The 23,114-nt window shown below is 37.5% G+C and overlaps 1 protein-coding gene across 3 annotated transcripts in view; it reads left to right on the top strand.

Annotated features, from left to right (window-relative positions):
• The window catches only part of RASGRF2 (Ras protein specific guanine nucleotide releasing factor 2), a 131,945-nt gene that overhangs the window by 65,317 nt on the left and 43,514 nt on the right, over positions 1-23,114 (top strand). For 2 of the 3 annotated variants that reach the window (XM_054185101.1, XM_054185103.1), the window contains 8 exons: positions 1,506-1,666; positions 2,624-2,690; positions 3,541-3,677; positions 7,478-7,560; positions 9,660-9,908; positions 10,219-10,607; positions 13,922-14,050; positions 15,309-15,398. In XM_054185101.1, the coding sequence (XP_054041076.1) occupies positions 1,506-1,666; positions 2,624-2,690; positions 3,541-3,677; positions 7,478-7,560; positions 9,660-9,908; positions 10,219-10,607; positions 13,922-14,050; positions 15,309-15,398 (1,305 nt within the window). The remainder of the gene's footprint in view (positions 1-1,505; positions 1,667-2,623; positions 2,691-3,540; positions 3,678-7,477; positions 7,561-9,659; positions 9,909-10,218; positions 10,608-13,921; positions 14,051-15,308; positions 15,399-23,114) is intronic. The other variant, XM_054185102.1, reaches the window with a different exon arrangement.

The following is a 23,114-nucleotide window of genomic DNA, read 5'->3' as shown; positions in this document are numbered from 1 at the left end:
CTTTGCAAATTTCTAGCGTATATCTTTACTCCACTGTTTTGTTGCAATGACACAAATCACATTTTACACATTTAGTTTGAATTGAATTGGCTGTCAAAGAACACTGTTCTGTTGCAGATTTACTGATTACTGCAGATTTACTGTATATTGTGCTATGCCAGACAGCATAAGTTTCAAATATATTAATAACATAAGGCTAATTAAATATATAGAGGGAGGTAAGTGTAGAAAAAAGTAGATAAGCAGTAGCTTTTTCAGTTACCTTAATTTCTCTGTTTGTTAGTTTAAGATTGTGTATATGAACTTCAAACGTGATAATTTTTTTTTGACAATGTAGAGTAAGAATTACTAATCTAAAATTTCATGGATAATTCTTTCAGGCTTCCATTGTGTCAAGCCGTTGCTGCTAGTTTGAGCTTTGAAATAGCTATGCTAGTCCAATATCTTGTTGCCTCTGAAAGAGGCAGGCCAATATCCATCCCTTCATGCTTCTGCTGCTGCTGTTGCTTCCTTTGCACCCTCACGGGTGCTTTTTTGACCTTGCAGTGAGGCATATCAGGGAGCTAAGTCAGCTATTTCTCTGTAGCATTAGATTCCTGCTGGTTTAGCTCTATTAGGTAGCTAATGTTGGAATAAGATAAGAGCTGGTGTAAGGGTGATAGTAAGGATAGATGTGTGGGAATGAGATTAGGAGGTCTTTTGGCTGCCCTGTCTGCTAACAGCAAGCTGTATCATAAAATCGTTCCCTTCAATATATGGAGGAATTGCAGTTCGCCACCAAATTTAACTCCATATCCAAATTCGGAAGTGATACACATGGTGATATCGCTCTGGAAAAGCTGGTCAGAGACTGGTTTTGAGGTATGAAACGGCAAAGAAGCAAAGCTGTCCCCACTCTGGAGTTTTGCAGAGCACAAATTCAGACTTACGTAACCAGGTTCAATTTAGTTCAGAAGCTTTTTACTGGTAACACATTTTAGATGAGCTGTGGAGCACTCAAAATTATGCAGTATAAGATAAGAAGAAGAAATGTGCTTCATTTCCATCTCTCTTGCACAGAGGCACACACACACAAAAACTCTTTTTTCCTCTTTTCCTTCAAAATCTTTTCTTTTCATCCTCAGTCTCTTTGACTTGTAAGTAATGTATCTTTTGCAAGTCTAGCAACTGTCCAAATGGCAGTTTGGTGTTCAGCTTCATTTTCTGATCAATGTGCTATTAGCGTGCTTAAATTGCATAAGAATTTGCCCAAGATCTAATCCTGCCATGTACATAAGTATTAGCCTGGACTGTACTTGTTTGAGTCTACTTATTGTAAAAAAAAAAGTGAACTTCTGCAAAACAAGATGATCAACTTGCGCTTGAAAGAGATGCAGATATATATTGATACTTACTAGAATGAAAATTTGCATTAATTAATATCACAATATTAAGTGCATTAGCACTTTAAACAGCGCCTACTGAATATTGCTATAGCACAGTAAATTTTTCGTCTTTATTATCAGGTTCCCTTATTCAAGTCCCTTCAGTCGAGAGGGGAAAACTTAGCAAAGTTCGTCTGGGATCGTTATCTTTGAAGAAAGAAGGAGAAAGGCAGTGCTTCTTATTTACAAAACATTTTTTAATTTGTACAAGAAGTTCAGGAGGAAAACTGCATCTTCTCAAGGTATAGACTTTATGACTCAATTTACAAAATGAAAACACAGCTTCAGTGAAATTTCAGTACTTTATTATTTTATGTCTTTAACCTGAGTAGTTAACAGTAGTTAACTGCTTTGTCCTGTCATTGCAAATAATAGAATTCAGCCAAAGTTCTTACTAACTACATTTTTTTTTCTAGAGCCGTGTCATTCTAATGATATGGGGGTTAGAAACAAGATATCGGTGTATCTGTTTGTATAAACTAGCACTGAATGTGAGTTTTCATAAGTCAGTACATAAATCAGCCAGTACAACCCTGTAGAATTACTAAAGAATATTTTCCAGAGCTCTAATAAAATTAATTTTAGAAGTCAGTTCTGTTTTCCTGAAAAGCACTGAAAGGTCTTCTAAGAACACTCTAGTTATATTTGTTGAGAATCAGGCTTTCGTAGTGTTGGTTTTTGAATAAAGAGATGTTGGTGGTTTACAGAGCGGATTATGTTGTATAGAATTTTAATTTGACAAAGACATTTCTGAGATGTTATTAAAACTGTTTGTATGCCCTCTCATTTTGCACCCCTTAAATAGTTCCAGTATTATGCAAAGTAAATAGAATATGCCTGAACCTCCCAAAAAATCTTGTATGTATTTAATTTAAATCCAGGAGAAGATTAAATTCTAGTTAGCTTTTTTGAAACTTGTGAACAAGTATTTATGTGAGATAAATTATACTGTAGTAAAAATGAAAGAAATTTTATACGTTTGAGTATATATTGATTTGTTGGAATAAGAAAACCATGATATTTCATCTGTCTGGGTTTATTTCTTGAGGAAAAATGTGCATCGTGAAATTCATGTATCTTTCTAAGAGCTCTGAGTAATGTAAAATCTCAGAGTAAGGTATATCAGAGTGTAAAAATAACTATAATGACAAATGGGAACAAATGTCAAAATTTGCGAAAAATGTGCTTTGTTTTCATAGACAGGAGGTGTTCTGTCTTTAATAGAGTGCACACTGATCGAGGAGACAGACGTGAGTGATGATGATTGTAAGTTAAATTCAGCTGTTTGTAGTAATTATAGTTTCTAGTTTCTTAAAATTGGTACGCTTTGTTTATTTTTCACAAGAGCAAATTAATATTTTCTCCTGTTTTATGAAACCAGAGGAATACAGCATTAAACTGATTCAGTAGAATAGATGTTTTAATAATGGGCATGCTGGCTTGGTTAAGGGTTTGTTTTGTTATGTTTGTTCTTGCTGTTGACATCCCACATAGGATTTTCAAGTAGACTGGCTGGGAATGTGATAAATTATTTGCTGACTTTTGCATACAACTTCACCCAGAGGATCCTGCAACAACAACCAAAAAATACCTTAAAAGAAGAAGCAGATAATTGGGATTTTTAAATATATGGGGGTTGAGTGAGTTGGCAGAATTAGTGGAAAGTTTTTGTCTTGGACTCCCTACAAATCTTGACTGCAAGCTTGTTCAAATGAAATAACAAAACACATTCCCAAGCTGATTTTATTGTTACTCATTTTGGCTTCCATCCTGCAGTTTTAGGCAAGTTTTGCAGTTGAATTGTGAAAGTAGTTTCATTCATTTCAATGATACTTCTGCTGAGAGCATATCAGCGTAAAAGTGTTAGAAGGACTTTAGCCTTATTCGTATCTTTAAAAGTAGTGTATAGCAACTCCCACTATTGCATATTTACAGCTGTTTTTTGTATTCTGTGTATTTGAAAAACACAGTGAGTTTTGGATCCCCAGTTGGGTTTCCTCTTTGTCAGAGAGATGTTTTAAAGTAACTTCCATTCTAAATGAAACCATTATTTTCTTTGTCTTTCAGTCTTAAGTCTCATATTTTGATTTTTTCTTCCCCCACTCTGGCTGTAAAGCAAAAGGTTCTGGACAAGTGTTTGGACACCTTGATTTCAAGCTTGTAGTTGAACCTACGGATGCTCCTCCTTTTACTGTTGTCCTTTTAGCCCCATCACGACAGGAGAAAGCTGCATGGACAAGTGATATAAGTCAGGTAGCTTAATGCATTCTTTATCTTATTTGTATTAAGATCTTAGTTTATTCTGTATCTCTGAAAACTAATTCAAGAGAGGGATGTTGATTTCTTGAGGGCTGATTTGCTATGCTATATATAAAAAACCCTTAATGTTACCTGTTTTCCTCAAAATTCAGTCTTTGCATTTGAGTCATCAGTGAAACATGTTTCTCAATGAGACAGATGGGATATAAAATAGAAAAACTGTCAGTTGACAAACATAATACTAATGGGTAGTCATTTTTATGTCTAAGGAAAGCCCATCCAGATACATATTTTGATTTAAGAAGAAGGATAGTACTTGTTTGTTCATAGCTTTCATACAGATCAAAAAACACCTGAGAGTCCTGAAAGTGAAAATGATACCATATCATATCAGTAATCATATCCTATGCAGTGACAAAATGAGATAAACTCCATTTTCCACCAAAACGAATATGAAAAAACCATTATAAATAATTACTAAGCATTCTAACGGTGTGCAGGAACTGTCTTTGCTATTAATGAAGAAAAATGATGTTTTAAAATACTTGAACGTCAGGGATAAAAGCAATATTTTTAGTGCATTTGGCTAAAAACATAGTAGACGAACTTTTATCAGAATCTATCGAGGGGAAAGAAGTTGAATGCACTATGAAAAATCTGAACTTTCAACTAACCAGATCTGAATTAATGCTATTGCTATTTTTGTTCATGCAACCAGCAGGTACATAGATGTCTCACAGTTCTGACTTTGCATAGTATCCTCTATTAATTTCAAGAGAAATAGTTGATTAGGCAAATATCAGTGTGGAATCTGATGGATTTCTAAAGATGCTACCATTGCTGGCAAGATCTCCAGATGAATTATCATCACAATGAGTAGAAATTGCTTAAAAACGAGTATTCTGGGTTACTTTCTTCTGGACTGACTTTTTTAAAGGAACAAAAATATAAAGATAAAAATCTCAAGACAGACCTGGTTGGAGAATTTGTTGCAAAATGGATTATCAGTGAATTATGTTGTTCCATTGACACATTAAAGTATTGGAATTATATGTTGGGGAGGAAAGACTGCTTAAGAACTGGCCTGGAACATGGTACACCCAGGAATAAGTCCATTCTTGGCCTATATAATAATAAATTTAAATGACAAAGTCATCGGCAGTCCATGTAGACAAGAGATCAGAGTTTGGGTCTGCCTCCAAGGCTCAAGTCTTCTCCTTCAAACCACTCCACCTCCAAACAATGCTACTATGGTGTTAGGGGAAGAGCTGAAAAGCTCCACAGCTGACTTGAGAGGTGCATGCCTGCAAAGCTTGGAAGTGTCTCAGCAAGGCAGAGGTAAACACGACTAGCTGCATACAGCGGAGAGAGCAAAGGGTTGGCCAGACTGCCAGGGAAACAGTTAGAAGGGTTTCTTCCTTGATCCCTCTTTGAGGAAGGGACGATCTCCCAGCTTTTGAAGACAGGCATATTCTGAAGAGATATGGAGCCAACAATTAACAGAAGCTTAGAAGCAAAAGCCTGAGAAAAGTGAGATCTTTTAGCATAGTGAGGCTGAAAAAGCTTCTCTGTCCTTACAAACGAAGGGAAGCAAGAGATGCTGAGGGGATAAGCAGCAGCTTAAAACAAAAAACAAGGAGTAAGAAGGGGCACAAGATGCTGTGCAGACTGCACAGGCATTTGGTGCACGAATCAGTACTGTTTACAAATAGCAATCGAGTCAGTTGACTTAGCACTTATAGTTCTTCTAGTGCATCTGGAGAGCAGGAGAAGAAGGAAATAACACAAGAAGCATGCCACCTGTCTTCCGCTGGCAAAAGAAAATTTGGGGTGAAAATCTGGATAATGCTTGAGAACTTCTAAACAATTGAGACCACTGGTCTCTTGAAAACCAAATTGTGTTTCTGACTGAGCACATTGCCAGCAGAAGCATTGCCGTAAAAGATTACTGAATCGCCTGCCCAAAAGCACTTTTTTCTTTTTCACCCTGGCTACAACCCCCAAGGAGAACACAGGAATTTTGCTAACAAAAAGGGCATGTAAAAAGTATTTTTTTCGTAAATATGTGTTTCCTATGTTTGCAAGTAAAAAAAGTATACATGAAGTTGCTGTTCACTCACAGCATTAGTCTTGCTGTCCATAATTCTGCATCTTACTAAATTATCTATGTGTAAGACATATAAGACATACAAGTCATATTTGTCTATATGTTCCTAGTGAGGCCTCCTGAATTTATATTCCCTTCATACGAACCATACACTTCTTATGAAAAATGCATTGGTTTTGTTAATGCTGAAGAAACCTCCCTGCTTCTAGTTTGAACTTGTTGTCCTTCAACCCTAGATCCCTTATTGCTTAGCTAGAATGATGGTATCTGTCAGGGAGGTGATAAATGCTAGGCCTATGCAGACTGAGGATAAGAGCGCTGAATTACCTCAGACAGTTTTATGGTTGGTGCTAAGGCCTTCTTTGCAACATTTAAAATTCACACAGGGGAAATTACATATTTTTATTAGATGTGCTTTTCTCACTGCTTTTAGGTAGCAATTTGATAAAATCATAATGTGGAATGTTACAACTGCCCTTTTCAAATAATCTTAAATACCTGAATGTAAAAACACATATAGCTACATAGATCATATTTTAAATGTATAGCTACGTAGATATATTTTAAACCTGAAAAGTCCTCTCATTATCTTGTTTGACCAATCTAGCATCAATCGTTATTTTGCTATGAGATGTTCCAAAGCCAGCAAACTGTTTTTATTCTTGAAGTCAAGGTAAATGTATACGATAATTCTGGAAATTCCTTTTTATTGATGTAAATAAATAGTGTTTAATTATGTGTACGATATTTGATGAATAAAACTAGAAAGTATAAAGTCAAGAGTCCTGTCGTGTTAGGTAGCAGGTACTTGCTGAAGGCTGTGTAAGCCTGATCCACTGTCAGACTCTCTGTTGACTTCCAAGATCAAGGCTTGTGTTGATGTGTTATCTTAACTGTATAAAAGTACTAACCAGAAGATAGTGGTGGACAAATGGCTTTGACCTACCCCTATGCACTGCCAACACTGAGCTGCTTTGAGGCTTGAAGAACAGCTTATGCACTTATAGAAGTTTGTAGACTTCTACTGAGCACAGGACAGCCTGTGATTTCTAAAGCAATATGTACTGTGACCACGGCCCAGAACTGACTTTCCAGCTTCTAATACTGAGCCCAGAACATTTATACAAGAGTTTGCAAGGAACTCCTTGGACAGCATCTTCATAACTCTGTTTCATAATAACAGCACCACTTGAATTTATTTTTACAAGTGTGGTTCTAGAAACTGTTTATATTTCTCTTTGGTCTTTTTGCACAGTGTAAAGGTTAAGGTATTAGTGTATCTGTCTGTGTATAAAGTATTCTCACTTTCTTGCAGTATTGATTTCTCAAGCTTAACACTCATTCAGGAAATGCTAGAGATACTTAATTTTGATCTGTTTCAAAGGAAATTTCACTTCCAACTCAAAGTACTTAATCATGTGGAAAAAAGGATGCTAAGCTGAATACCCTGAGTGTGCTGGTAAAGAAGTGTCGACTTGCAGATGTGCAAAGCAAAGGCAGAAGACTAGAAAAGCACGTCCACTGTAATTCTTGCATCACTGCTTTTCATTTATGAAAATACCTTGTACCAATCCGTCCATATCCTGTAAAAACTATGCTTTAAGCTTACAGCAGTGTGAAAAGTGTGGAAGTAAGTTCCCTTACCCTGTGTTTTGATTTTAACAGTTTTCAATGTTTGTTTTCACAGTGCATTGATAATATAAGGTGCAATGGTTTAATGACCATAGTGTTTGAAGAAAACTCTAAAGTCACGGTGCCACATATGATCAAGTAAGTGCAGCATTTTTTTTTCCCAGTGACCAAAATAGCTTCTTTGGTTTTTTAGATAAAAGTTTTAACAAAAGAAAACGTGTATTTGGAAAATACAACCTTTTAATCTTTTTTTCCTCTGTTTTTGTTGATGGAATTAATTCCGCATCCCAGAATGTATCTTTTCAAATCTCTTTCTTGAAATGGTAGGGGTGACTCAAAATGTCAATCTCTGAATTCACAGTATTGGGCTGTACAGGACCACAGCTCAGATTTTTCTATTATTTGTGAAGTTACCTTCAGTTACACTTCAGATGATCATTTTATTCTCTGTTAGCTTTTCTCTGCCATACCACTCATAATTTTATTGAATATATTTTAAAATGTCTTAAAATTTTAGGTGACTGCAGACAAGTATAATTTTCTAAGGTATTTTGTTGCATTAGCCAAAATTTTTCTTCTCTTAGTTTCTCTTGTTTCTGAGAAAAAAATTGTTTTCTCTCATAATTTTAACTGATCACATCAAGGTAACATCATTATTCATAAATCTGCTTCCTACATCCTTGGATTCTTTCAGTCATCTGTTGTAATAAGTAGTTTTTATCTGTAGACAGCGATTTTCAGTACACGATTCCACATTTCTAACACAATTTTACCTCTTGAATCCTCTACATATCTGTATTTACCTGAGTTTTACTTACTATTATCCAATATGAATATTAAAGACTAGAACATAGGAATGGAAGTACAAGTATTTCCTTTCTTACTTTTATCTGTCACTAGGCTATTTCTCTTTCTCTTGGATGTACTCCATACATGAAACGTTTCTCAAATGCCTGTTTTTCCTTTTTAGTTGTTGCCTCTCCTCTCTTTGCATGTGTTTAGAATTGAAAAAGAGATAACATCTGTGAATAGAGTTAGGCCACATACCTTTGATCCCAGGAAAGAAGGCATTTTATTGCCTTCAGTTTTATTCCAGGAACTCTGCAGTGTGTAAACACTTTTGTTACCTGCTGAATGTTAAAAATACATTTATCTGTTTTCAAATTGTAGAGTACAGCAAGGTCTTAATCCCAATGTCAAGAGAAAGAAATCTTACTTCTAAAAAACATACAGGATCTTAACAACAGATATAAATTTGGTGTTGTCTTTCTGAGGTTCTACTCATCTGATTTTTAGCACACGTTGACTTTTAGAGTCAGATGTCTTTGGATTAAATAAAAAAAAAACCTGCCACTTTTTTGAGGACCCAATTTAAGAAAGAATTTTTTTTCAGTGTAAAAGTGTGTGGAGTATCTTGATGCTGCATTATAAGAAAACCCAATCATTTTTAACAAAAGGATCAGACAGTATTGAAAGATACTTACTATCCGTGCCATTTTTTTACAAACTAAGCCTTAAGCTAGATAAAATTATGCAAAACATAATTCGGAAAAAAACCATCATGAGTACAGTTATGTAAATAATTGATTTTTGTTTTGATGTCCAAGCAAAAATTAGTCCAATTTTTTTTTCACTGAAACAAAGCTTCTCTGTAGTTTCTGCTTTGAAATTAGAGATGTTTCATGCTGTTCCGTTTTTCCTTTTTTTTTTTTTTTTTTAAATAATTCTTGGAGCCTGAGGGCAGGTGTTACCTTCAGGTACACCTTAAGCTTAGCTAAAGTGTTAGTTTTGCCGTCTTTTGCTAGGGTCCATTAGTTTATTTTAGATAAAGCTAGATCACAGCAGAAAACATTGCAATCAGTCCACTGTTATTCTATAGTGAGCTCCTAATAATATCAGGCTGCAGGCCACAACAGCCTGAAACAGACAAGAGGGGACAATTCTGCCTCCTGTTCCATTTCAGAAATTTAAGCATCATTAATGGTTTCTTAGAATTTGAAATGTGAATTAATTATTTGCCAAAAGTAACATTTAAATTCCTTTAGTTATGGCATAAAATATAATTGAATGGAAGTAGGTATTGCCACAGATTGAGTTCTCTTGTATTGATAAAATACAAGAATGCATATATATATTTGCTGCTTCTACGTTGACAGGAGTAGCTAAAGTGATACCACTGCTGTACCATAATCACGCTTCGTCTTTGATAAAATGTTCTATATTTAATTTTTGTGTAGATCTGATGCTCGTCTTCATAGAGATGACATTGATATCTGCTTCAGCAAAACACTGAATTCCTGCAAAGTACCCCAAATCCGTTATGCAAGCGTCGAGCGCCTTTTGGAGCGGCTAACAGACTTACGGTTTCTAAGTATTGATTTCCTGAATACTTTCCTACATACTTACCGCATATTTACTACTGCAGCTGTTGTACTGGAAAAACTCTCAGACATATACAGACGGCCCTTCACCTCCATTCCCGTCAGGTGAGCTCTGGGGTTTTTCCTTCCTATTGTAGGTTTCTTAGTGAATTACCATGGCATCATTTTTTGTCACGTTTTTTACTATGATTTTTTGATTATATAAGTAATCTAAGAATAAAGTTCTGCATTTGTAAACAGGACATAAGTTTTTAGGAAGTCTGTCTCAACTTTCTGCCCAGGCTTTGAGGACTAAGTGTCATACAGAATTTGCAGTGCCATGCAGATTTGCACAAAACTTGTTTGTAAGTGTTTTCACTTAAATCTGTTTGGCGTCTGCTATCATCTGTTGCCTCTTTTTGTTTCTTACTCTCAGATCTTTGGAGTTATTCTTTGCTACCAGTCAAAACAACAGAGGAGAGTACCTGGCTGATGGGAAGTCACCACATCTCTGCCGCAAGTTTTCTTCTCCGCCTCCATTGTCACTCTCCAGAACTTCCTCACCTGTAAGAACCCGAAAACTGTCATTGACCTCACCACTGAATTCAAGGATCGGTGCCCTTGACCTCTCTACTTCATCGGTGGCAAGCAGTCCTACCTCGACCTACAGCCCAGCCACTTCCCCACCACCAACGGGTAGCAAAGTACCACTGGACCTTAGCAAAGGGCCCTCCTCTCCTGAGCAAAGCCCTGGCTCCATAGAGGACAGCTTGGAGAACCCTCGTGTTGACCTCTGTAACAAGCTGAGGAGAAGCATTCGAAGAGGTATTATATACTCAGAAAATACTGAGTGTTACTTTTGGTAAATAGATAAGTCTCTAAAGTAGGCTTGACTTTTATCAGATTACTGCTGAGAAGTTGTTTCTCACGTCTTTATTTCCCCCCCCCCGATCACTGTAAACTGTGTTGTGAAACCAAATACTCTGCTTCTACTTCTTCTCTGGTAGAGGCTGCAATGCGTTGTCTGTTTCCACTGCTTTGTCACTTTTTTGTAGGAATAGCAGTATGGCAGAACAGTCTTGTCTGTTTTCACTTCACCAGAGTGTTAGGGAGAAAGGCAGAAGGAAATACTTGATGCCAGTTGTGTTTCTTGAGGTGAAAAATTTTGGAGTTGTACCATTACTATAGGAAGTAAAATATTAATTTAAAAAGAAATAGGGATGTAAAGACGTTAACAGCTTTAACACGTTTACAGACCAGGGGTGGTTTTCCAGAAAGATTTCATCACTAACCCAAACAAATAATTTATGTGATGCCCTTGGTACATTGGTGAGATTTGAGATTCATACCACCTGCTTGTTATCCATCCGGAAGGCAGATGTCTAAAATAGATTAATTGCTCCTGTGCAAATGCCTCTTTTCCTCTATGGATTGTGTAAGGCACCCTGGAATAAGTACTACTTCCAGAGGGCTAAAGTTGGTTGAGAAAAACCTCACTACGGGCATCTGGAATGGGATCATTGTATATATAGATGGCAAAGCAAGAAAGTAGCCCTAATCTCATAGAATGCACAAATGTGTGCTTATTTCTCCCTGCTCTTTGGGGGAGGGATAGTCTTCCTCTGAATTGGAACAGAAGTATATAGTGATTTTTTGTATTGTTGTTACATTAAACAGAAGATGAGGAAATAAAAAAAAACCATCTATTTTATTCCTAAAATTAATGTTTAGAAATGGTCTTACATGGCCTGACTTACAGTCTGAGGAATTTGAATTGTAAATCTAAGCAAAACGTAGCTCAGTTTTACTTGCAAGTACTCTAACACTGAAAATTGATGTAACTCAAGAGGAAAGAAGAAAAAGATTACCAAATATAAACGAAGAAAAATCTGATTGAAGCGTTATGTCTACTTCTTACCGATAAATTGAAATAAGTGCCCTGGTAAGAAATTTGATGTTGCATTATGCAGAGGGATTGTTTTTACAGAATGTAGTCTGTTGTTTTTAAAAAATCTTCTTAACAGGCAAGTTAGCCACCTTAGCATTGTAGGAGTCCATGCTTGCCCATACTTTTTGCTTTCATAAAATGCTGGTTGGCTGTTACACTTCATCGTTACGTTTCTCTATGCTGGATGCTTTTAAATGAATAGCATGACAGAGTATTTTTATATATAAAATATAGTATTTACTATGTAGAGTTGGGCAAATTCTTCTTGTGCAGTAGTGTAATCACATTTAAATCAGTGTGATAGCACAGCATGTCCCAAAATATAGTCTGTGCATTAAAATGAATTGTACACAGGTAACTGCAGTCTTCAGTGTAACAGTTTTTGCTATACACTGTAAAGTAAACTAGTAAGGGTAGGTTATTCTGGCTTAGTGTTAGCACTAGGCATTGTTGCAGAGGTATGCAGATTTTGCATTCTGGTCTGTCAAAGCTGGAAGTGTCATCTGGGCAGTGTTAGGAACATTTGGAAATGGCAAGAACCTCATATAAATGCTAAATTGCTGTCTGTGCAGTGTCTCCGGTCCCTTTGGGGATCTCCTGCTGAACAGTTTGTGCTCAGTTTGGAGGAATTTGCAGCTAGATATCTCTGTTCTGCAGGGGAGAGTCCTTTTGTCACCCAGCTGCGTATGGCATGTTGAGGAAGAGGTGTAAGTTTAAAAAGAAATCTCACAGGGAGAATGGAAATGAGTTGTTAAGAGAACTACAGAATGCTAATCTGTGTGCTTCTTATCATACACGATGAATTTCTTTGTTTCTAAAGTTTTCTGGGTAAGGAGACCGGTTCTATTTAATGATGTACCGCCACCCCATTACAGTTAATACTTTTGCTCTGGCACTGACAGATTTCCAAGAAAACAACTGTGGCTTACTCTAAATCCACTATAACCGTATGAATTCTGTTCGCCGGGACATATTATTATAGTGGTTGTTTTTCTCCTTTAGTTTTTTCTGTTTACATCCTGGAATTTCCACCTTCTTCGCCCACTTCCAAAGATTTTGTTTTCCAAAGTTGTGGGTTTTTAATACATTTTTTACATATACAATACTTATGCTGTAGGTGCAGTTGTCATTCATATCAAATGTCGGTTGTATTTTATCACCTTGTTTTCCCTCATTTTGGAAGTAGTATTTCTGTCATTCCTTTTTTATTCTTCTGATAGAAGAACTCCTCCATGAAGTAATCAGCTCTCCAGTGCTGTATTTTGTTGGGCAGTTTTTGATTACATGTAGTTATCCAACAAGGATTATTTTCCCTTGCTCATATAAAACCTATGACTTCAAGTATCCTTATGACATGTGCATTTCACTGTATATTCTGCTGATTTAAAGTCCAGTCTTATCCAAGCTATTTTTAAAACTGACAGCTTGCTGGTTTTCACCAAGTTCTTTATTTATGAGCTTTTGTGTGGCTATGTTGTTGGTACAAAACTTTTCCAGTCCTTTAACTCCATCCAGAGGATAATTATGAGTGTTCTTAATGCAAAAGATTCATAGGAAGTTTCAGAAGCAGTACTGTTTAAAACAACTATAAACCACAGATTAAATGTAAACAACTTTGTGTTAGATGGCATTTAGTGGTATTAGGTTGGTATTGAAACACTGGTATTACGTGCTATTAATTAATGGCCATTTTTTAAACATTATGTTTTGGTGAAGCCCCCTTTGATGTACATATTTATCAATGCATTCCAGTTCAGATTGTTAAAAGTTGATCAATTTCAGACTTTCTATCATTTCGTACTTGTAAACTGAGAGTCCTGAATCACCCACATGCTCTATAATCTCTGCAGAGGCACTCCATATCTAGGACAAACTAATCTGACTGGACTCAGTGCTTTAAAAAAGCATATCTTAAAGGCCCATACTGTAGTTGCTATGGCCTCTTGATATTTTCAAAGGACATTTATACTTGATAAATACATTAATAGAATAGAATAGAATAGAATAGAATAGAATAGAATAGAATAGAATAGAATAGAATAGAATAGGAGTCATTGATATGTTAATATAAGTTGTTATTTAAATATAACATAATACAATATGATATGATATAAGATATGATATGATATACATTAAAGAGTTGTAAATTATGAATGATCATCCCAGTATTAACATTTATTCTCTTTTAAAGCAGCAGTTCTAGAGTCTGTGTCAGTGGACCGGACAATTCCTGAAAGCACCTCAGCAGTGGATGCCACAGAGCTTTCCCCATGTAGATCCCCTTCGACACCACGTCATCTCCGCTATCGTCAACCAGGAGGTAAGAACCTGATGTTTCTTGCCTCTATCAGTCACTTTAAAGAATTTAAATACTGTAGCTGTAATCTTTGCAGGATGTTAGAAAAGAAAAATGTTTGAATAATGTGTTTTGCTTGCATTTTCCTTATTTCTTGGGTATTAAAAAAAAAGGCTGTTAGAATGTGAATTACACTGGTTAATTTGTATAATAACAAGAGACTTGGAAGCATATTGGGACTTCGGTATGATGAAGTGTTCTTAAATAGCTTGAGCAAGATGTGCCCAAGACTAATACCATATCAGTTCCATTCTCACAGAACTCTCAAGACCTTGATAGATTTTTTTCAGCTTCTAAGGGGACGTATTTTGGGCATAATATGTAATCATGAAATACACAACACACATTATTGTCAATGGGGAGTGACTGTGTCTGTTTCTTTGTATAACACTGCACATTTACAGATGGTGTCACATTATTCGTTCCAAAATTTGAATAAACTGCTCAATTGAAGAGGAGAAGTGAGAGCTGGAGCTCCTCAAATAGGTCTCACGTGGCTCTCTGAAATCATTAGCAGAGCTGTGAGCTACGTCCATGAACGCTTAAAATGCTGCCTTCTCATGCACGCCAGATTTCTAGGCAGTTATTTCATGTCTGGGATTAAAACAGGAAAAACAGAGTGGAGTCTTCTCAACTGTTAATAAGTTGCTGAGACACTTTAATTTTAAACCAACTTGTTATTGGGCACCTTTACAGTGAGATGGCAAGATTTGGGAAACTGTGGTGAACAGTGCCATATTATCTGAGTACTAGTCAGAAGCAACGTTCACAGAACTCTCTATAGAGAAAGTTTGATAAATTGTGCAAAACTGTACTCATCCTAGGCATTGACCTGGGAAAATATGTGAATCTAGTTATCAGAAGTTAGTTAATATGCTTAGTTCTCGGACATGATTTTTTTGTTTAGGTTAATTTTCTACACCATCGGTTTTGTAATTTTTTTTTTCTTTTTCTCTTTAGTTACTGCTTGTTCCTCACCTTGGCAGTGTCTTAGACTTTTTTTCCCGTAGCAACATTAATTATACCAACCCGGAAATTAACTTAAATCACAAATATGAGTACTATATTTTTATTTCCCTTAATATAAAGTCCTCTGCCAATGAAAACGTAGAGTGTACACAAAGTATAAATGTTAGTGAAGTTTTTAAGTATTACTGTTGCTTAACTTGAAAAATATGAAAAGTATGTAGAAGTTGTTAACTTTTCTCTGTTCCCTTTTCAGTACAAACTGCTGACAACAGCCACTGTTCGGTTTCTCCTGCTTCTGCTTTTGCTATTGCCACAGCTGCAGCAGGGCACGGGAGCCCTCCAGGTGAGAGAAATGTGCTGTACAAAAGAGAGAGAACAATAAGATACCTAGGTCTCAAGAGGTGAATATTTCTTAAGAGCATACTTATCTGAATCCTAAATAGTCACTGATTTTTTTCCATTCATCTGCTGGTGTTTTGAGTCTGGAATCATGCCCTTTGTGTGGACGTTGCAGCACAGCACCCCTAGTTAATTGAAGCCTGGGCTGCTGGCCAATATGAAAATATTTGTACTGTAACTCATTTAATTGGAAGTGCAAGTGACCCACAAGAATGACTAAAACAGCTTAAGACAGACTGTTCAGGTACATCCACCCTGTTGTATTTCCTGCAGTGACAGTCTGGAAATTTTGGCTGATGAACAATTTATGTCACCGAACAGTAAAATCATCTTTTAGGCTGTATGTATACCACCCTGTCCTGGGGAGTTGCCAGCAACCATCATGATGTCTACTTGAAAGAAGGAAAGGATAAGAATGTATTTCAGAAATATCTTTTAGAACAAAACATGAAACGTAACAAATGAGGACTGTATACTATACCACACACCTTCAAGAAACTCGTGTGAGCTTTGTGCATTTGTTTTGTAGACTCTAAGGAGATTGACAAACTATTCATTGAGATTTTGAACTATCATGGTATAAGCCAACAATAGCTTTTCTTGCTGACTTAAATCAGAATTATATTTATCACTCGCCATTTTCAGTTCATCATCTGTTAGTTGAATTCTTGTGTTCTGTCCTTAATATTTCTACAGCCTATTACTGAAAGATTAATATTTTACATATATGTAATCTGCTTAACATCTAGATGATATATTTCTTGGGTTTATTTTTTTGTATTCGCTTGCAATTTAAGGTTTTATTTTGAAAATAAGCCTTTTTATTTCCAAGGTTGGTATACGTAAGAGCAATTGTACTTAACTAAATTACTGCAAGCGTGTACTGCATATTCCTTGGAAAGCAGCTATGTTGTCTACTGACTGGAGGTATTTACTGCAACTTAAAATACTCGATTTAAGTTTTGAATTTGCTTGCTGTCTTGCTTTGCACCCGTGATATATTAATAACTTCCACTAACTGAGTCCTGTCCTAGGTCTTCCTACAAATAGAAAGCAACTTTTTTAAAGTCCAGAAAATCACTTTCAGTTTGCATTGACTCACTCAAACCCACAGTTCGTTTGGTTATGTATGACAAAGCATAGTCCAACTGTAAATTTACACTCGCCTCTTTTCCATTATAAGTGTTGGAATTTCAAGAAGCTGCTTTGAAAACCCGAGTCTCAAAATCACTCATGAAATTCTATGCAAGTCAGTAAATCATCGCCATTGATTTCAGTGGATTTTGTACGCACCGTGTCTAAAGTTGTGATCATTCACTTCATGAGTGAGTAGGCATCACGAGAAAATCATTTCTGGATAAATACGGATCAGTGCTCCTGTTACTCTTGTGTACTTCCTATGATCTTTAGATGATCACAAGAGAGTAATGTTCAGTTTTAGGAACTTCATGAACGTGTCACAAACATGTATTCAATACATTTCTTTGAAATGATGAATATCCTCTGCCTCATCAGAGAGCTTTATAGTCACACTCTCTATCAGAAACAGACATGAAGAATATTTAATCATCTCCTGTGGAGAATGCTGGCCATAACATTTTATAATTGCTGTCACCATGCAATGATAGGTTTATATACTGCTATGTATACAAAGCTCTGAACAGCTCTCCCAGGCATATGATGGCTTTGCTGATCTTACGATAAACAACTGAGAGAACACTGCCTATGTTGGTCTTGTCTGCAGGCTTCGTGACCGCAAGTGGCTTGATGGGAAACCAAAGTTGAAAGACTTTTACGTACTTTGGTCTGCTTTAGATATTGGTTCAATTTCCGCTTCAGATGCAGCCAGAGTGCAGTGCGTGTTGGCAGTGTTTTCAGTCTGCTCCATCCCCACTGTTTGGGGATTGGTGCTGTGCTTCAGGGACCTTGATGGTGTTTTCGGGGCACCCTCATCTGTTGGGTTCATTTGTTATCTGGGCGCACGTGAGGTGGACATGTGGGGCTAGCAGGGCCCTAATTACAGCTCATGCTGGGGTTGCCCCACAACACCATATGCCACACTAGTTTGCGAGCTGCTAAAAAGGAGGTGCTGGGCACCACGGCATTGCTCTGCAGAATGCAGAGCTTCCCGCAGTATGTAGAACCTTTCTCTGAACCACGATGGTTCAGGTTCTTATACCCTTCAGCAGTTTTTTTTAACTTACTGATTTTATTGCCATTAATTTCACTTATTTTACTGCTTTTAGGATGCCAAGCTGTACTACCTGTCCTATTGTTTAGTCCATCTGTCTGGTTAAATATTAATCTCTACATATCTTAACCATGTTTTTATATATTCTCTTCCAAAATACTTGCATACTACTTGTTTATTTTAACAGCCTGATAAATAGAAATGTGAAGTGAAAGTATGGAGAGTTAAATTCGGCACCCCAGGTGCGCAGTTTGGTACTTGCAGGAATGATAATATGCACAGTAGGGATAAATAGAGTATGCGTCTTTTACATGTCCGTTCTCTTTGGAGGGATATGAAGGATGGCTGGATGGCTCGTGGTTTGCTGCAGCTGTAGTGCTCTGTCACGATTAATAGCTTGCTGCACGCCTTCATTCTTTTCCCAGCTTATAAAAATAGGATGACTAGCATAGAAATGGACAGGTCAAATGATCTTTATTCTCCAGCTTTCTTTCATGGCAATAAAGCTCATTGTTCACCAAGGGAAGAGAATAGAGTTACACAAGTATCCTTGTCCAGAACAGTGACAGATAACCAGTTTTCATGACTGGACATAAACTAGTATAAACTCAAATTGTTGATACAGGGCCGTATATTCTTTACTTAATCTGAATTACCATCTCCCTTGTCATGACTCTTCATCATTGCTCCTAGTGTTTCTGTTCACCTACGTGCTTCTCAGAGCGGTAGGTAAGCCTTGCGCAATCACAAACATATGCGTGCTCAGAGGCATCAGTTACCTGAGCTGTTTCTTTCCCCGCTGTTCATGTACTTCTAGAGAATTGGTTCTTGATTTCTGCTTCCAAAATCAACACAGAAGTCATCTATCAGCTCTGCTCCCGTGTCTGTCTTACAATATAGAAAAGTTCCAACGAAAATTTTATTGTTAGCGGTCTCATCCTAACAAATGTGCTGCTAATCTCTTCTTCTAGCTTTGCAATGGGAGTTAGGTAGTCCTTCAGTGGAACTCCAGGGAGCTGCAGGGAGCCCCATGTGTCTTCAGGAGTGATTGCCTTCTCTTCTCTGAGAGTCTGTCACACAGCCAGTGTCAAAAAAAGGAGTGAGACTGGTAACGTGGGAGAGGAACCTCCTGCCAAAATGCTCACCACTCATTTGTAGTTTTGCTGCAAAAATCCTACAGATGTTACAGGAATTAAGAAACAGCAGTATAATGTACACAGCACCCACACAAACCCAGCAATTTATGTGGAAAAGTATTTCTTTCATCTGTGACTTGTAGAACTTGCAAATTTCCCTGGTTTATCTTTGTACAATTCTTTCAAACATGTTACTGCTGTTTTTTCTCCTTAATAGTTCATTTATGTCTGCTGTGCACAGAAATAGAGCGCTATCTCAGGATCGGTAAGGTATCATGCACTGATTTTTAAAGAAAAAACAACTTTTGGTGTTCATTTATTGAAACTGCTTGCTCTGCATGCAAATATGAGGTCCTGATACTTGTTAATACTTACAAACTATGACGGTGCTCTGTGTGACTAGAAGTGATTCAAGCTTCACTTAAAATTTCTGAATAGTTGTATGGACGAAGCCGTATTAGCAAAATAATGCTGTGTTATTTTTGTAAATAATGAATAAAGTAAAAAGTACTTACATAAGCTTAGCAAACATACACATTTCTTCTCTGCTAAGAATATCTAGTATAACTTGAAGAGAAATGGTTGAGATTAAATGGATCATTTTATTTTAAAACAGTTCTGCCGAACACAGGCGTCAAGGAGATTATTTTGGCAAAAACTTAAATTCAAGATCTAAATTGATCTTGTATGCTGTTTATATTTTTTATATTCTTAGAAGATAGCCTGACGGAGCTTTGAGAAGCTTATTTCTTCCTCAGCTCAAACTGGAGACCAGAAAATCTCCCAACATGGAAAATAAATGTTAGGCGAGAAGCAAATACTTAAACCCAAACAAACGGGTTGTTCCCTCGTGTGCACAGCAGCTTTATTTCAACAGCTCTCTCATCTGAATTTTGAGCTGGGTACATCAGCCTTTCCAGCGTGCCGCATGCTTCAAGGCTGCCTTCCTCCTCCTACGGCATGCCGACCCGCGCCGTGGAGAATGTACCATTTTTCACAAGAACAAGGTGACATATTATGGGAGAGGATGGGAGTGGGATGGAAGCTTGCGGTTGGCAGGAGGGCCTGGCTTCTTTAGTACAAGCATTTGTTTCTTGAAACACATGTGAGAGGGAGAGGGGAGAGCGAGAAAGAAGGAGGGGGTGGGGAAAAAGAGTCTTTGGGGGAGTATCTCTGACAAATATGATTTACACATAGGAAAATCTGCCCCATGGTAGCGAGGAGGAAAGATGGCTTTATTCTCTCTGATTTTAGTGATTTAAAGGAGCAATTAAAGTAATAGCTTGAAGCTTTTAAGCATCTATGCAAAGAGGAATTGCTCATATTCTGTCCCTTTCAATTAATTGCCTGCAGATATCTCTGACACTGAATTACCTTTGACTTGAGTTATTTACCTGAATGTTGTTCAGGAGAGAGAATTTTTCCTAAAGCTTCTGTGTTTTGCAGCTTAAGCCCTTTCAAAGAACACTTCAAAAGATCTCTCAAACACCCAGCCGGCAAATCCTTTCTTGTGCAGAGAAAGTACAACCAGCTCCTTCTCGTTTCACAAACCCACTCCAGTGGTTCAGAGAATCAATCTCAACCTAAATTGCCCTTGGTTTTAGTCTGGCAACACTGATCAGCCTCTTTACCAGACCATTTTCTGGTATCATCTGCTTTTCCATAGCTCTTACAGTCTGCCTGCAGAAGTGATCAGACAGTCCTTTGCAGCTGCAGCAGATCCTCCACAAAGCAAGCACAAAAGCTGCTCCGTTAATCTGCTAGCTGCAGCTGCTAAAATGCAAGTAATATTTTCCTTCAAAGCAATTTAATATGCCTGGCCATTGAAAAGTACCTCCTGGTGCCGCTTCCACGCACTGCCACTGGAGGAGTTTCCACTGTTGGTGATGGTCCTGGAGTGATGGTCCTGCGGTCACGTCACTCTCTATGGAGGCGTCAAGTTCCTTTCCTAATTTTATACTTTGTGTAGAAACTTAGTGATATGCTACCTTCCACTGATAATCAGTTATGCATTAGTCTATATATATATCTAAAAGTGCATTATATGCATAAGTTAAACATTAGTGATGGAAAAGATGTACAGAGAAATGTGTAATCCTTTTACAGTATGAAATATCTGATTTGTTTTGACTTGGCTATTTTTGTATTCATGGTCACGGCCTGGGTTAAAACATGGTAGGCCCTTTTTGTACTTTGTGTGACCACTTCTCATCCAAAGCTGGCAAACCTCTTGAATGCGGTTGAGGATAAACAGTGTGGAAATATTGATGCAAAAGTGTCAACTTTAAAAGCCAGTGATCTATGTGAAAGTGTCAACTTCAGGAGCCACTGCAATGAATAAGGACAGTCCTCATCTCCTCAGAAGTGCTGTAGGAGTTTGTCTGCCTTAACATGCCCTAACTGTAACAGCAGTAACAAATATAAATGGACTTCTGTAAATTACAGCTGTGGTTTCCAGAATGACACATCTCTTGGCAGCAGCATAAGCACTGAAGTTGAGCCAGATGGGTCCTGTGAGCTCTCAGCCTGACACACTTTATCCCTGCTTGATTACTGTCACAATATCAGATGGAGAAGAACTAGCTAAAAGTAATAACTAATGTTTCATAGGGATTGAGATTACACAGCGGGTCATATGTAGGCCTTTCCATTCTGATAAATGAAGCACAGATTGATTGACTACTTATTTTAAAAGGCTAAAATTAGCATGAGAAAGTTTAACAAAAGTTTTTAATGAGAGCTGCTTAGTTTATTTTAAGTTGTGGCTTGGAGATGTACCCCAGAAAATAATGAAGGCATACACTCCCAGTGGGATCCCGTTGATCCCTGAAATGGAAAAGCATGCAGAAACGTACATTATGCTTTAATCAGATATGGTATTTTCTCACCATGTTGCACACAGATTGATGCAAGTATATAGTTCCCTATTCAGGGATATCAGCTGTGCTGTTCAGGGAGTATTTCGCTAATTCTGAACAGGAATAATAATGTGGCATAACACCATTATGTTTCCTGAGACAGAAATTCTAGAGTAGGCAGCTGAGATAATACAGAATTTGGTAAAGATTAGAATTAAATGAGGTTAGTAAGGGAAATTATTACTTTCTTTTTTCTGTTGTGAGAGGGCAGGCAGGGAGGGATTTCCTTGCTCTGATGAATGTGATAGTGAAAGTCGAGCACTATCTGATGGTGATGTCGAGACAGATTCTACTTTAAGTGGGTAGCCAGGTAATGCACTTCTGTGTTATGCTGTACTAAATAATGCAAATTATATCAGTGATTTTACAAGCTAACCTTTGGAAACGTATGTCTGTCTTTCTGGCTTTGTACATAAGTATCCATGTCTAAAGAAAAACCAGAAAATGTGTGTCTTTTTTCTAGTTGAAATTCAGTATGATGCCATAAACATTGCTATTAGTAATAGTTACAGTAATTTTGCACGCCAGTAATTTTCTGGGTTATAACATTCCATTCCCTGTACTGGAAAAGCTCTGTGGAACTCTTTCCTTATGAATCCAGACCTGAGAGAAAAAAAATTGTGATAGTGATATCCCAATCAATAATCAAGATGCAAAGAATTTAATCCTTCGGAGTCTGCACCTTATCCCAGCGGGACTACTCTTCAGAGGAGTAAATGGGCACCGCTGGGTTGCAAGTATCATGGAGACTGTTTCTGAGCACTTGGATGCAGACCTTGATTTTAACTGTGTTTCTTCAGGTCGTGGGTTCCCTCATGGAACTTCAGGGTTGAATGTGTGGCCATCTGCCGTCCTTTCAGAGATAGAGGTTATCATCAAATCTGTGAAATTGTTTCAGGCATGGTTATCAATCCTGCTTGGGTTGCAACCCTCCCCAGTCCTCCCTTTCTATCAGGGATCTAAGATGCTTCGTTCAAAGAAAGAAGAGTGTTGGTGCAGGATTTGTTGTCCTCCCCTGATCCTTTATGCAGGACAACCAAGTTTTTTTGTCATTTTTGTTTGAGTGGTGTCTCTAGCCAGGAACTGGGAAAATGAGTTCTAGTTCCCACTTGGGAACATGTTTTAATGAGATTTCCAGATGAATTTGTGCAGATTCCTGGAGATTTGAGAAGCATTGAGAGCTTAACACTGAACTTCCTTGGAGTTCCCCATTTCGATTAAAAAACCCCATATGGGAAGTACTCATTGACTTACTCTTCAGCTGCCACTGTTCTCCATCAAAAAAGGTTGTGTGAGAAATAACCACTGGTGTAGACCAACCAGCTTTCCTTCATGGTGGCTGGAGGCTTGTCAGGAGTTGCCCAGGTGTCATTAAAAGTAGAGGTGGCCAGTGACCAACCCACCGGGCTGGCCGC

Source organism: Rissa tridactyla, chromosome Z (genome assembly GCF_028500815.1).
Source record: "Rissa tridactyla isolate bRisTri1 chromosome Z, bRisTri1.patW.cur.20221130, whole genome shotgun sequence".
Classification (NCBI taxonomy): domain Eukaryota; kingdom Metazoa; phylum Chordata; class Aves; order Charadriiformes; family Laridae; genus Rissa; species Rissa tridactyla.
This window is presented reverse-complemented; position numbering and strand designations above follow the sequence as displayed.